This window comes from Andrographis paniculata, unplaced genomic scaffold (assembly GCF_009805555.1).
Source record: "Andrographis paniculata isolate CXL003 unplaced genomic scaffold, ASM980555v1 Contig49END, whole genome shotgun sequence".
NCBI classification, from domain to species: Eukaryota; Viridiplantae; Streptophyta; class Magnoliopsida; order Lamiales; family Acanthaceae; genus Andrographis; species Andrographis paniculata.
The window spans coordinates 4355760-4371150 of NW_026137583.1; the positions used below are offsets into that span (position 1 = coordinate 4355760).

Genomic DNA, 15391 nt, shown 5'->3' on the forward strand with positions numbered 1-15391 from the left:
ATTCCTCTCAACAAGATCCTCAAAATAATCCGACCAACCTTGTTCAAACTTTTGTTATTATCATATGATTCTACAAAATGCTGAGCAACCCAACGATCTATGAGTCGAAAGACATAAATTCCATCTCTTTCAGGAAAATCGAGCATTGAAAGTAAGCACCGTCTTAAATGTTCTGGCAAGGATTTGTAGCACAACAATAAGATTTTGCGACAACCTTCTTCCGCCTCCAAATTCGAAAATGAGGCCATGTCTCTTGCCACACCCTCCCAACACTCTTTATTCAAATGCGAATTTTTTAAAAGTCCCCCAATGAGAAGGATCGAGAGAGGAAGCCCTTTACAATTACATGCAATCACCTTTCCTACATTCTCTCAAGTTCATTAGGACAACCCTCTGTTCCAAATATAGTTTCACGAAGCAATTCCCAACTTTTAACTCTGTCGAGGAAGCTCATCTGAATGCCGGGAAAGCCAAAATAAGTTCCCACATTTGACAGCCTACTCGTTACAATGATTCGACTCATAGTTCCAAAATCTGGAAAGAAATTCCTTATGCCATTCCAAATTTCCCAAGTCCGTATGTCATCTAATACAATTAGATATCTCCAAACCAATAAATATTCATAAAGGATTTCTCCCAAATGGCTCGCACTTAGGAAACTGCTGCTATGGTCCTGCGTGTCTTTACAAACAGAAATCTGCAGAAGAACATCTCGGACAGTGCATTCTCGGAACATTGTGATCCAAATTCTGATCTCAAAGTGATTCCAAACACTCTTCACTTTCATAAATAGATCGAGCCAATGATTGGAATGACCTCAAGTGCAGATTGTCCTGTCGTAAGCCTTTCAAGAATATGATTTTGTTCCATCTCTTTCTACTCTTTTTTTTTTTTTTTGTTTTCACTTGAAAGGAAGTGTACAAGATTTGGATGGTCAAATGACCTTGTAAATAACAATTTGGATCCCTTGGATTTAGCTCACCATCTATGCTTTTGCTTTTGATCTATCTCCAAAAATTTTTGCCTTCAATTGACGGCTTCTCAATACTTTCAAATCCAATAATTATTTCCAAAATCCTTTTCCATTTTTCCCCTTCCGTTAAACCATATCCAAATTTGATTGGATTTTATTTAAGCTAGATTAGAGGATATTTTAATTCCACTTTAATGAGATTATTATGTATGGAGTAAGGCTACAAGAAAAGTATATGGTTGGTTTATTTGGGCGATCCAATCCATTGGTCTATTTCGCACCTAAAATAAATCCCTCCCAACCCAGTTTTTCATGTAATAATCTCCTATATATGGTTTTTTCCGTCCTAAATTTTCACCTAAATTATACTATTAATTCTTTACCATATTTTCGACAAGCCATAATCACAGAAGTAAAAATACAGAACAAAAAACACAAGATATATATATATATATATATACACTAGTGGGAAACACGGCTTTTTTATATTTTACTTTTTTATTCATCAAATATTTTTATATATATATTTTTTATATACCTCCGTTAAATTTTTATTAAAAGAACATATTTATAATTTTTTTCATAAAAGTAAAAATTAGAATTTATGTAATAATTAATTATGTAATTAATATATATCTTTAATATAAAATTTATTTTAAAATTTTAAATTTAAATTAATTATTTAATTTTAAAATGAATAATAAGTATTCTATATATATAGATTATAGTATCATATTCTTAGTTATTTTATCAACTTTTATATATATAAATTATTTATTAATTTTGTTAATTATAGTTTTGTTAACTATGTTAATTATGGTATATTAATATAAGTTTATTGTAATAAAAATATCAAAAATAAAGAAAAAAAATAAAATAGTATAGATTTATTGAAAACTTAATATATACACAAATATTTTTGAATAAAATTATAACAATTTCATTAAATCTGTCAATATTTATATTTTTATTTAAAATAAATCAAAATTTTTAATTTAAATATAAAAATATGAATAATATAATACATATATTATAAATAAAAATAAATCAATTTTATTTTAATGTTATTATTAAATAGAAATTAATATAGAAATTATTTGAAAAATATTTGTAATATACCATAAAAAAGTTATATTAAAGTATTTATACAAAGTACAAAATAATAACAAAATAAAATATTATAAGTAAAATGAGGGGAAAAAATTGTATTGGATGACTAAGGAAAAAAGAAATATTGTCAAAAGATTAACCAAAATTCACAGGAAAAATATTATTGAAAAAAAAAGAAAAATAGAGAAGAAATGAGATTTAGGTGTGTTTGAAAAAAATATGAGGAAATGATCTTGCACGTTGTGACATCCAATACTAAGGCAAAATAATTGATAACTGACCATTATTAAATATAATTGATATTATAAATAAAAATAAATCAATTTTTAATTTTCATTTTATTATATGAATTATCTAAAGATAAATAATACAAAAATATCAATAAACGCAAAAATATATAAAATTATTTATATACAGTACAAAATAAAATAATATAAGTAAATTATATATTAAAACGACGCATCATCTTCGGATTAGGTGACATCCCAATATGTTAGAATTACGATGATTAAAATATCAAGAAAAAAAATAATATTGGGTGGCTAAAGAAAAGAAACGCTACAGAAATATTAATCGGAAAATTGCCGAAAAAATATTGTCGAAAAAATGAGAAAGATTAGGAGGATGAGAGATTGATGTGCGATTAAAATGAGGTGAAGAGATGATCTTTTATAGGCATTCAAACGGAGGTTATTATCAAATTCGTCATTAATATCGACATTAATTAACCATTAAATTATATTTTAAAATTATTAAACTTTTATTACCATTAATTATAATTTTATTTTATAATATATAGTTAATACTTAATATTATTTACTACATATTTATTTTATTAAAAATAAAATAAAATTGGTGAAGTGGACCTTACACCGAAGTCTTTTATATATATATTTATCATTAATTATAACTTTATTATATAATATATAGTTAATAGTATTTACTACATATTTATATACTTAATAGTATTTACTACATATTTATTTTTTTTAAAAAAAATTAGAAATTAAAAAAGAAGAAAAATTGGTGGAGTGGACCCTACACCAACCTCTTATATATATATATATTATATAATATATAGTTAATAGTATTTTCTACATATTTATATACTTAATAGTATTTACTACATATTTATTTTATTAAAAAAAAAGTTATATATATATTATATAATATATAATTAATAGTATTTTCTACATACTTATATACTTAATATAATTTATTACATATTTATTTTATTAAAAAAAAAAAAAAAGATTTGGTGAAGTGGAGTCCACGCCTACCTCTTGTATATATACACATATAGATTTTTAAGATAGGTATTGATATATTAAATTATATTACAAAATTATTAAACTTTTATTACCATTAATTATAATTTTATTATATAATATATAATTAATAGTATTTACTACATATTTATATACTTAATTGTATTTACTATATTATTTTATTAAAAAATCAAAAAAAAAAAAAAAAAAGATTTGGTGGATGAACCCTACACCGACCTCTTTTATATATATTTATCATTAATAAAACAAAAACCAACATTAGAATTACGATATTCTTTATTATTGCAAAAAGATTAGAATATATAGAATGTACCAAAACTTCAAAATCATATTTCTAGTCATTTTACTATTAATTCACATTAGCAAACATGTTTCGCATCAAAAAGATTTTTCAATAAAGTATGAACATCTATAGCATTATTCTTTTTCACCGGATTGTACGGAAACTCAGGATGTATCAGCCTCACCAAGTATAGCACAACATCATTGTCTTGTTTTTAAGTTAACTTTGATCTCGTCTCGTGTCATGAACTCTCGTAACTTGTAGCTTTTTCCATCGGCAAACTCCACAGTGAAAATATCATATTGGTTAAAAAGTGGAGTGCCGAATTGGTCGACAACCGGACGTGGCAGCTGATTCATTCACTGAGAAGTAAGCTCCCAATCGCCACTTAATGATTGATTTAATTCTTCATCGACTGAAAACGGCTTAAACCACTGAATCGCTTGCTTACGAAGTAGAGTTCTTTGTCGGAATCGAGATCCGGAAAAAGATCCCAAAATTAGTTTTCTGCATTGTATATGTTGATCTGTGGAAGCCCCCGCATATCTAAAAACTTCCCGGGCAAATAGAGCTGAATGTTATAATCTTCGTTTAGGTAGAGAAGAATTGTTTCGAACTTTGTTTCGAACAAATCATTACCATTTGTATAAAATAAATTTCTAACCTAAAAGCCTAGTTACAAAAATCAACAAGCGACAATCACATATATAGATAATATACAGAACAAAACACAAATATATAAAACAAATTTCAAAATTAGATTTACCAAGCATTAGAATGTATATAATGTATTAAAATTATAAAATCATATTTACAGTCATTTTATTCTTACCTAATGAGAAATGCTCTCCAGGTACTTAATTCAAAAAAAATAAGAATACAACCAGTAATTCACATTAGCGAAAAAAATTCCAGTAAAACAATAGTTTATAATAGAGGGGTGAAGAAATATCATAGTCATCAATCAATGGTCTCTATGAATTCAAGGAGTTTTGTTCGCGTCAATAAGAATTTTCGATAAAGTATGAACGTCAATAGTATGACTGTTTCTCACCGGATTGTACGGACTCACCTTTCCGCCTCACCAAATTTAGGACAGCGTCCTTTCAATCTTTTTTTAAATTATCTTTGATCTCTCTCTAGTTCTAAACTCTCTGAACTTGTAGCACTCTCCAATGGCAAACTTCAGCAAGAAAATATCATATACGTCAAACAGTGGAGTGCCAAATTGGTCAACAAAGGTACGTGGTAGCTTTGTTATCGACTGAAAACGGCTCAAATCACCAAAGCGTTTACTTACGGAAAACAATTCTTTATTGAAATCGAGATCCGAGAAGAGATCACAAAATTGTTGTTCTGCATAGTAAATGTTGAGCTTTGGCAGCGCATGCCTAAATTCTTCCCCGGACAAATAGAGCTTGATTTTAGAAATTTCATTTAGATAATAAAGAATAGCTTCGAATTTTGTGAAGTAAGAAATGGCGTGTAAAATTGGGAAGTTGAACTATCGAATAAAGAAGGAAATGTATAGACACAACACATCAAATGATATTCAACTCAATTGTGCTACGAATGATATTGTGTCACGCGTCGTAGGTAGATCCTACTCTCATTTGGCGATTTTACAACTAGTTAAAATGCATATATATGAATACATTAAGCTTAGAACCAAACATACAACGTATACATAAAAGAAAAACCCTTGTATGATTACTAGATAGAAATATAAACTGATCAATATTCCAATGATAACAAAAACTAATAGATAAAAACTAAACTTATTGCAAAGAAAAAGTATGCAAATCAAACTACACAGAACAACATATACCAACAAACAGAACATTAGAATGTACAGAACAATGATCCGATTCTTTATTATTAACAGAATATTATAATGTACTAAAAATTCAAAATCATATTTCGATTTTTATTATTACTTAATGTGAATCGCTCCAAGAACTTTTTTTCCTTTTTAAAAATGATATAGTATGGGTAGTAATTCCGATAAGATAAGTACTGAACAAAAATTCTTTCAATATTGAACAAAAATCCTACAATCATGTAGAGTAGAGCGAGGAGGTGAAGGAATACCATCATCATCTTCGTACTGAATCAATCGTCTCTGTAAACTCAAACAACTTTGTTTGTATTCACAAGCATTGTCAAATACCTATCAACGTCAATGCAATGATCACTACTTTCACAATAATCGTGCCATGAGGTCTAACTATCTTTTCTGACGATAGAATGTAACACACTATTACTATTTTCAGTGATTTTATTATTATTTCATTTTCTTTAATTACTAAGTAAATTTTCAAAAATACCTTCAACTATCTTTTTATTTTTTTTTATTTTTCAATAAAATATTTATTTTTTTTAATTTGCCACGAGCCCAAATAGGCTAATTTTCCTAGACGGAGGGACTATAATACAAATAATTATAAATTAATATTAAAATAAATAAATATATTAATTAAAATTAAAAAAAAAATTAAATTTTAAAATGCGAATAAAATGTATAATTTCTTTTTAAAAAAAAATAAACAAATTATGTGAGTCGAATAAAAATTAAAAAAAAATAATAATAATTTATGTAGGACTGCAGGAGTACATTTTAGTACTCACTACTGCAAAAATAAAACTCACTACCGCTTAATCACGTAACTTTTATAAAGTGTATGTGTATATAAACACAGCCCTGAGTTATGTTCTAATGTAGATAGAGTTTATTGGATAAAATATCGTTAAAAGTATAATAAATTATAAAATAAAATAATGCTAATCATATGTTGGTAATTTTAAATAGTTCTTAAATTTTAAAAATATATACTTTGTTCATTCCCTATAATTATGTCAAGTTTTTCTTTAGTTGTCTCGTTAAATTTATGTATAATTAATTTATATTAAATAATTTGTTTTTACTATATTTTTTGGACATATTTTTTAAAAATAATTAATACACTATATATATATTTATTATTTTTATATTTTCTACATAATTTTTTATATCTCTAGTAAAACAATTCTTTTTCGACTATCTCACAAAACAAACACACCTTTATTTATTCATAACTTTATTATCCATATTTAAACAAGTAATAATTAATTTTCTATTATTTTTTCTTTATCACATTACAATTTTTTTCTTGTTTTTATAATACTTTAATTTTATTTTAACAAATCCCTAAAATATCATTATTTTTTAGTTTTTTTTATCAAAATAAAATGATATAATTAGTCTGAATGAACATAATAAACAGTACACCCTCCGTCCCATAGTCTTGTTTATCATTTTTATCCGTCCCAAAATAATAGTTTCATTTTCATAAATAACCATATCACCGTAAAACAATTCCTTATTTTTCATTATTATTATACAATTGCCATTACTTTTTACACTAATATACTCTCAAGGGCAAAAAGTCATTTATACGCACTTTTTACCAACCACCAATATAATATCAATATTTTTTAAATTCCGCGTCCAATACAGTAAAATTATACTTTTGAGACGGAGAGAGTGTTTAAAAACAAGGCCTAAAATATTAAATTAGGAGTATTAATCAAATCAGAACTTTATTCATAATATTATTATTATAGATAGAGATACATATAGGACCATTATGAATTGTCACAAAGTGTCCGAAGTGAAGACAGGCAAAATTAGGGTAAGGAAAAGAATACATATTATTATCCATGCAGACTGAATATTTGGCACCAAAATGGGGAAACCAAACCAGCTCATTATCTCTTCTCCTTTGTTTTTTTCTAACATCCAAACCCAACCACCAATAATTCATTTTTCATTTCCGTCCTCTCTCGCACCTCTCGCTACTCTGCAATTAACTTTTCGATTCTTATCCTATCTATCGATCTCTGCCCATTCTCAATCGTAGGCCCGGCCCCGCAACGATCTTCGGGCCGGGCTGCAATTCCGAGTCCCCATCAAATTTGAACTGTCTTGCGACCCTACGTCGCGGCTCCATTTTCATTTCCACACGCTTCCTTGACCAATTTGCATTTGTCCGGTCGAGTACGTGACATAGAATTTGCATGTACTTATCGGACATAATCATGCGTGTTTTTTTATTAGGAATCGGGTAATAAATCCATGTGATATATTTGTGATATGTTAATTCGTAATTTACTAAAATCAATCATTATAATTATGTATTAATTAGAGCTACTCACTACGATACTCTAATCAAAATCCTAATAGGTACCATAATATATTTTAGATAAATTATATAATACTTCCTTGTATTTTAGTAAAAATACACAAAATATCATATATTTTATTTATTGCTTGAAACCTCGTTACGTTAATAGAAAATTTGCACGAAATATCCTCTTGTTCAAAGCGGGCATTTGGTTTTAAATAAAAAAACTAAATTATGCAAATTTTATACCAATAAAAAATATAAAATATTTTAAATAATTTTTTTTAACAAAATTTTGTTAAAAAAAATTATTTAAAATATTTTATTTCTTTTTTATTTGTATAAAATTTGCATTATTTGGTTTATATTTATTTTGTTAAAAAAATTATTTAAACTATTTTATTTCTTTTTTATTGGTATAAAATTTGCATTATTTAGTTTATATTTACAAGCAAATATCAATTTTGGATAAAAATAATGGTTCGTGCAAACTTTATATTAATAAAAAAAAGTTCCACGCCTAAATAGATCACGAGATTTTTAACGCATTTTTTTTAAAACACAAATTAGTGTTATATAATAAACCATATTTTTTTATTAGGTCTTCAAGCTATATATATATATTTATCGAAATTCAAAAAATACAAAATAAAACGCTCAAATTAATCAAAAGGATAGATGGGAAATTCAAGAATTGCCATTCAACATCCTCACCGACCATAATAATTAATTGAATTGGATTACTTATGATTATTATTATTATTATTATTATTATTATTATTATTATTATTTATTTATTTATTTATTTATTTATTTGTACTAAGCCATTCATTGCATATTCCTTTTGTTGACTCATAAGCTAGAATACTAAAATATTTTTGCCACATTATTATTATTATTATTATTAATATTAGTTAGCACATAATTAATTAATTAATTAATTAACAATTATTGCTTCGACACTCGACAATGATCCCATAATGAATGATTGTCCAATTCTACTATGGAATAACTTCTTTTATTATAATTAAATCATGCAAATTTCACCAAAATTCATTTTTATCAATTTAATTTATATATTTATAAAAATTGTAAATAAAAATAAATAAATAAATTGGTGTGTTCCAAATATGGGAAACAAAAATAAGATAAATGGGGAAATTGTTACTTCTAATTTTGGAAACGCTGTGCTGTGCTGTTCTGTTCTGTGCTGTCTGTCTTCGGACAAAGCAATGTGCTGCCCTAAAGTCTGCAAACCCTTCCCCCCACCTTTTTTTTTTTTTTTCTAATTTTATTTTATTTTCACATGGTACATATATTTTTTAAAAATTTTATATAGTATTTAATATAGATTATATTTAAAATTATGTATCATTCAAAAAACCGTGAGATTACATCAGAAAATTGCTTCGTTGGATCACATAAAAAATATATATATATATATACTATTTAGGTAAATTATTTTTTTGGTCCCGTAATTGGACCCTTTATCATTTTAGTCCTGTAAGTGAAGCATGTCGCAAATTAGTTCTATAAGTGAAAAATTTTCGTTGTTTTAATCCTCCGGCGCCGGAAATGCCCACGTGGCTCCACTTATTAAACTGCAATGTTTTAACAATACTAAATATTATGTATTTTTTCAAATCCATCAAAAGAAACATATGCTTAGATTTCTAGTTTTAATTATATACTATTATACAATATAAATTTGTAACAAAATAAAATGTTATACCATTAGGATTTAGTTTAGACAATAGACTTAATTTTGAAAGTTTTAAAATTTAAAATAAAATTAAATAATGTCAAACATTCGAAAATAACAAAGCTTAGGAAATCGGATGTCACACACGATTATGCGGTAGATTACTCTCCCATTCACGTAGACTTATTTGGGCAAAATTAAAAAAGAATAATATATTAATATTAAAATAAAATTAAATATTGAAATATAAATATAAACAAAAAAAAATATCGATAAATTAATTATTATTTATTAAAATAAAAATAATAAATTAAATATTTTAACAGAATTATTAGGTTTGTTCTTTTTATTTTTTTTTTCATGCTATTTTATTTTTTAAAAAATACACTATAAATATTTATTATTTTAATATTTTTTATACAATTCTTTATATTTTATATAATTAATTTTTTTATTATTTTAGAAAGCAAACCCACTAAAATAATATTTTATGCCAATATTATTATTATTTATTTATTTATGTGTGTTTTATTTTATTTAATTTTATCTTTGGTGAAAGAGCGGGGTGGACCGGCTGTGATTATTACGACGACGTATTGACGCTACTGAGAATCGTGCCTAAGAATAAAGGCCGGTAGACACTCAGCGAGCGTGCCCATAAATAAATAAATAAATAAATTAGTTAATTAAAACTCTCTCTCTCTCTAACTCTCTCTCTCTCTGCGTCACACCAAACACGCGCTCTGCCCTCCCCTTCCGTCTTCTTCAATTCGCCTTTTGCAGTTTCAACCGCCATACGCATCGCCCACGCCTTCCTTCGTCGCCGGCCGGAGACTATGGGGAACTGCCAGGCCGTCGACAATGCCACTCTCGTCATCCAACATCCCACTGGAAGAGCGGAAAAGCTTTATTCCCCAGTCACCGCCAGCCATATCATGAAGGCCAATCCCGGCCACTACGTCGCGCTTCTCCTCACCACCACTGTATACTCCAACAAAACCGCCACCGCGCCGGAGAATAAAAATGCTCCGCTCCGCGTTACGCGGATCAAGCTTCTCAGGCCGACCGATACTCTGATTCTAGGTCATGTGTACCGCCTCGTCACCTCTCAGGGTTTGTTGCTTTCGATTTTTCGTCCTTGCGATTTATTTATTTCGAAGTTCGTGTAATTTGTTTTGTTTTTGTTAGGTTTTGAATTTTGTTAGTTTTTGAATTTTTTGCAGAGGTGATGAAGGGGCTGTTGGCGAAAAAGCAAGCGAAGATGCAGCAATTGCAGAAGAATGGAACGATGGATGAAAAACAGAGTTCAGAATTAGCATCGGCGGTTAGAAAACCTGCTGTGAAGAACAACAATCAGGTAAAACCGCTCGTCAATTAATTAACATTGTTTGTTTGCAGTGAATCTCTTCGTACATACCTCCAACTTGCGTTTATTGAATTTCATGATTGAATTTCTCCGCTGTTGGTTGAGATCCACTTGTTTCCTAATCTCGATTTAAAAAAAAAAAAAAAAAATTGTTTGGGAATAAACTTAGAATATATGCATGTTTCCTACATGTTCATTGCTCCTTAGCTTTGTGATTTGATTGATTTCTCGTCAAATAATTTCCTCATGAGCTGGATTTAGAATGTTCTGATCTACGAAATCCATTTGGTACATTTTGAAATTATATCATACATATATATGATTGGTTCCAGTCCTCAGATGGATAAACAAATCAGTTTCTTCTTCACTGTTCATGTATGGTGAAGAACATACACATACATATATATATATATAAATATAAACTAGCGTTCTTCATACCATATTCTTAAATCTTTTTTAATTTGTTATTTCAGGCAAAACCAGAAAGGCATAGGTCAAGAAATTCCACCCCATCAAAATCAAGAACATGGCAACCAGCATTAAAGAGCATTTCTGAGTCTGCAAGCTGATTCTGATCATTCTGCCCTTCCTTCTGTTTCTTGGTTCTCACTTCACTTCATCTCTCCCTGTTGAATTTTGTAAATTACTTAGTTTTAAGTCAGACCAAAAAAAAAAAGGAAAAAAAAGAAAAAGAAGGCGCTGGTGATGATACATTCTAGAGTGAGAAACACTACCCCGTGTTGTAATAGAAATCTTTGCTGCCCTTTTTTACTTTTTTCTTTATTTTTTTTAATTATTGTTTTAATTTGTTTATTTCCAATCCCAATTGCTTGAAGTTGGAATCTGAATTCTGAAGGCTCCATAATTTTTGCTGCAGAAGGATTACGTGTCAGCAATGTTAGACAGTGATGGAGTGAGTGAGTGAATGACAATATATACATACATATATAAGAATATATTACTACTATTGATTATTGGCAGGTCCAAGGAGTTCAGCACCCGTTGGATCAGATCTGATCCGATATGGCATGGACGGTGTGGATTAATTCTAGCAAGAAACACCAATAAGGCAATGAAAGAAAAACAATACGTTGCATACATATTGATATAGATATAGGTGTGCCTGCCAACCTCACTGACTGATGACATATATAATCTATTCATAGCTGATTCATGGTGCCCCATCAAAATTTAATACCCACTTTTTTAGTAATTATGTTATATTTAACTTTACAAATATCTTTATAATTTATAATATATTACATATTATTATTTTTATATCACATAATACTAATAAGATTAGTTTAGTAATAGATTAAAAAAGAAATACTCCCTCCGTCCCATGTTCATGTTCATGTTGTCGTTTCTGTCCATCCCACGTTTCACATTATTTTCTTTTTTTGGAAAATGATTATACATTTTAATCTCATTTTAAACTTAATCTTAATTTATAATTATTTATATTATAGGATAATTATTTTTACTAATGCATTCTTAATTATCTACTAATTACACCCCTCCTAAAATACCGTGTCTACAGTGTAGCAGACACGGTAGGATGGAGTAATATTCTATCCGTCCCGATGTAAGGTTGTCGTTTACTTTTTGTACGTATATTTTTAAATATCATAATTATAATGAATTGTAGTGAAAAAAAAGAAAATACTTATAAAGATATTTATTATGTGAGGTGGATAGTACAATTACTAAATTAAGATATGATAATTTTGTTTTAGGACGGACGAAAATGGAAAATGACAACCTTTCAATGAGACGGAGGGAATATTTTATTAATTAGTGAGAGTGTTTAAGTAATTGTATGCTGCTAGTTAATGGTATTTTAATATTAGTGTATAATTACTTTTACTAAAATAAAAATTGATACTTATAGCTGTCATGTTATATTACGAGACATTATTCTTATTAGCATTATTTAATTTTTTAATCACATCAAAATTCATAATCGAACTTACTAACATGTAAATTAAACAAACAAGACATATCACACTAGTCAAATTATGTACGACAAATATTATTATTATTATTAATGGGGATGTATTTGGTTTGGTTTTAAATCGTTAAATTTTGAATTTGAATAATTATTTGATTGAATATAAAGTATATGATATTATAATATTTTAAATATAAAATATTTTTTTAATATTTTTTTGTTCTAATTCAAAATATTTTTTTATTATTTTTATATATTTTATTCAAAAGTATTTTTATCATTAAAAATAATTATACATTAACATTAAAATATTACTCCACCTGTCAATTTTTTTATTTTTATATGTCCAATTTATTCTGTTATTTTCTTTTTTAAAAGAATTATATATATTAGTCACATATTAAATTTTTTAATTTATAATATATATTTTTTTATTTTAATCTTAATTTTAATGCAAAATTATTTTTATTATATAATAATTACTAATATATTTTTAATTATTTACTAATTATATTTTTTTTTTAAATTTTTATGTCTATCGTAGAAGGGATACGATAATCAAAGTATATTTTATATAATATGATAATAATTTTGAAAAAACATTGTAAAATAATATCAAAAGTTTGCACGTAAACATAGCCAACTACAAGTAGTAGCGTAGGTTAAATAAAATAAAGAAGGTGGGATTCCATTACAACTTACAAGCCCAAAATATTTTATCCAAAAGGAAAAGACAAAAGAAAACTAAAAGGGACACAAAAATCCACAATTACTTTTTGCAGAATGCCTCAGAAAATAAAAATAAAAATAATAAAAGCATTATTATTATTATTATTATTAGTTTGTGAGATGGCAACGTTAGAAAAAAAGGCACGAGCAAGCTGCTGCTAATGATTAAAGGATGTAATATCTCATAATCAATGAAAAAGCAACAAAGAAAAGCTTCGATATATATATATATATATCCATATATATACTATTCCTCCTCCGTCCCATAACTATAGTTTGGATTATGATTGACACATAATTTAAAAAATATTGATATTATATGTACAATGGATAAAAAGTACGAGTAAAATTTTTTTTTGTCCTTGTGAGTGTGTGTATTAGTGTAAAAAGTAGTGACAATTGCGTAATAATAATGAAAAAGTAAAAGTAGTTTTATAGTGATATGATTATTTATGAAAATAAGACTATTATTTTAGGACGGACAAAAATAGTAAATAAAACTATTGTATTGGAACGGAGGGAGTATATTTTTTTTCATTATATGTAGTACAATATTTTTTTAGTCTAATTTTGTTTTAATTAAAGTAGTTAGATATATTCCTCATTCCACTCGAAAGAAACTTTTAAGATTTTATAATAAATTAAGAGATAATATTATTTTATTAGTTAATAAAATTGTGTAAAATATTTTGATATTTTTATCGTTTGACTTTATAAATGAATGGTATATAATTATATATTTATAATTTAAGTAAAAGTTAATGATATTTTGGTATAATGTATGATTATTTTATTAAAATATAAAATGAATATTTTTGAGTGAAACAGAAAAAAATAGTACCATCCTACTAAATTTGTCAACTATTTCTATTTTAGTCTGTCAACATAATTTGTCATTTCATTTTTAAAAATACAATTATACACTTTAATCGCATTTTAAAATGAATAATTTATAATAATTTTTTATTTTAAGTAAATTATTTAGTCATTTTAATCTTAATTTACAATTATTTTTATTAAATTAATCACATTTTCTAAAATTAATAATTTATAATTTTTTATTTTAAATAAACTATTTAGTTATTTTAAACTTAATCTAAAATTATTTTTATTAAATTATAATAATTATTATTAATACAATTTTTTTAATTACTAACTAAGTACACAGTACTTAAAACTTTGTGCATAATTTAAATGGAACAAATTAGTTGGATGGATGAAATATTTACTATCTCATTGAAAAGTATCCATTTTAAAAAAGAAAATAGATTAACGAAAGTATCCATTTTTTTTACTAATATATAAAATACATAAAATATATTATCTAAAAAATATAATATATAATAATAAGTCAACAAAAATATAAAATAAAATTTTAAATATTTTTATGATTTTTTATATTTCACAATAAAAGTAATTATATTGATATTAAAATATTTTTAATTTTTAAATAAATTACAAATATACGATTATATACTATATATATTAAGTACAGTAAAAATATTAAAATTATTTTAAATATTTTCTTTAATCAATAAACCTTCGTCCGACACATTTATTTTTCGTATTTTAATTTTTTAATATTAATTATTATATTATTAAAAGGTGGAACAAATAAAGAAAAATGATAAAAAAAAAACTTCTATCAATACTTTATAATAGAAGAATATTTTGTATAAAAAAAAATTATACAAATATAAATATATTTTTAATATCAAACATAATGACGCAAAAAGATAAGTGTAATCTTAGAAGCGGACCGGAAAAATATTATGTTTTGATTTATTTAAAAAAAAAAAAGTAGTTCAAAGTGTGCCGATTGTAT

General features: G+C 26.1%; 2 protein-coding genes across 2 annotated transcripts; one reads left to right on the forward strand and one right to left on the reverse strand.

Moving 5' to 3' along the window:
- Positions 1–361: 361 nt before the first annotated feature.
- On the reverse strand, positions 362–870 carry LOC127252965 (late blight resistance protein R1-A-like). Its single transcript, XM_051277350.1, has 2 exons — positions 817–870; positions 362–697 (listed from the first exon to the last, which is right to left on the reverse strand). Exons 1-2 carry the CDS (start codon positions 868–870, stop codon positions 362–364), a joined length of 390 nt encoding a protein of 129 aa, XP_051133307.1.
- A 9316-nt stretch (positions 871–10186) lies between these two features.
- LOC127252769 (uncharacterized) lies at positions 10187–11657 on the forward strand. The gene is made up of 3 exons (XM_051277080.1): positions 10187–10633; positions 10744–10877; positions 11360–11657. Exons 1-3 carry the CDS (start codon positions 10357–10359, stop codon positions 11453–11455), a joined length of 507 nt encoding a protein of 168 aa, XP_051133037.1. The 5' UTR covers positions 10187–10356; the 3' UTR covers positions 11456–11657.
- The last annotated feature ends 3734 nt before the right edge of the window (positions 11658–15391 follow it).

Bases quoted from the DNA above. Each gene is read 5' to 3' on its own strand.
- LOC127252965 (XM_051277350.1), bottom strand. From the start codon at position 870: ATGGAACAAAATCATATTCTTGAAAGGCTTACGACAGGACAATCTGCA. The intron at 698-816 runs GTCATTCCAATC...GTTCTTCTGCAG, and splicing joins CAGGACAATCTGCACTTGAG to ATTTCTGTTTGTAAAGACAC.
- LOC127252769 (XM_051277080.1), top strand. From the start codon at position 10,357: ATGGGGAACTGCCAGGCCGTCGACAATGCCACTCTCGTCATCCAACAT. The intron at 10,634-10,743 runs GTTTGTTGCTTT...AATTTTTTGCAG, and splicing joins CCGCCTCGTCACCTCTCAGG to AGGTGATGAAGGGGCTGTTG. The intron at 10,878-11,359 runs GTAAAACCGCTC...TTGTTATTTCAG, and splicing joins CTGTGAAGAACAACAATCAG to GCAAAACCAGAAAGGCATAG.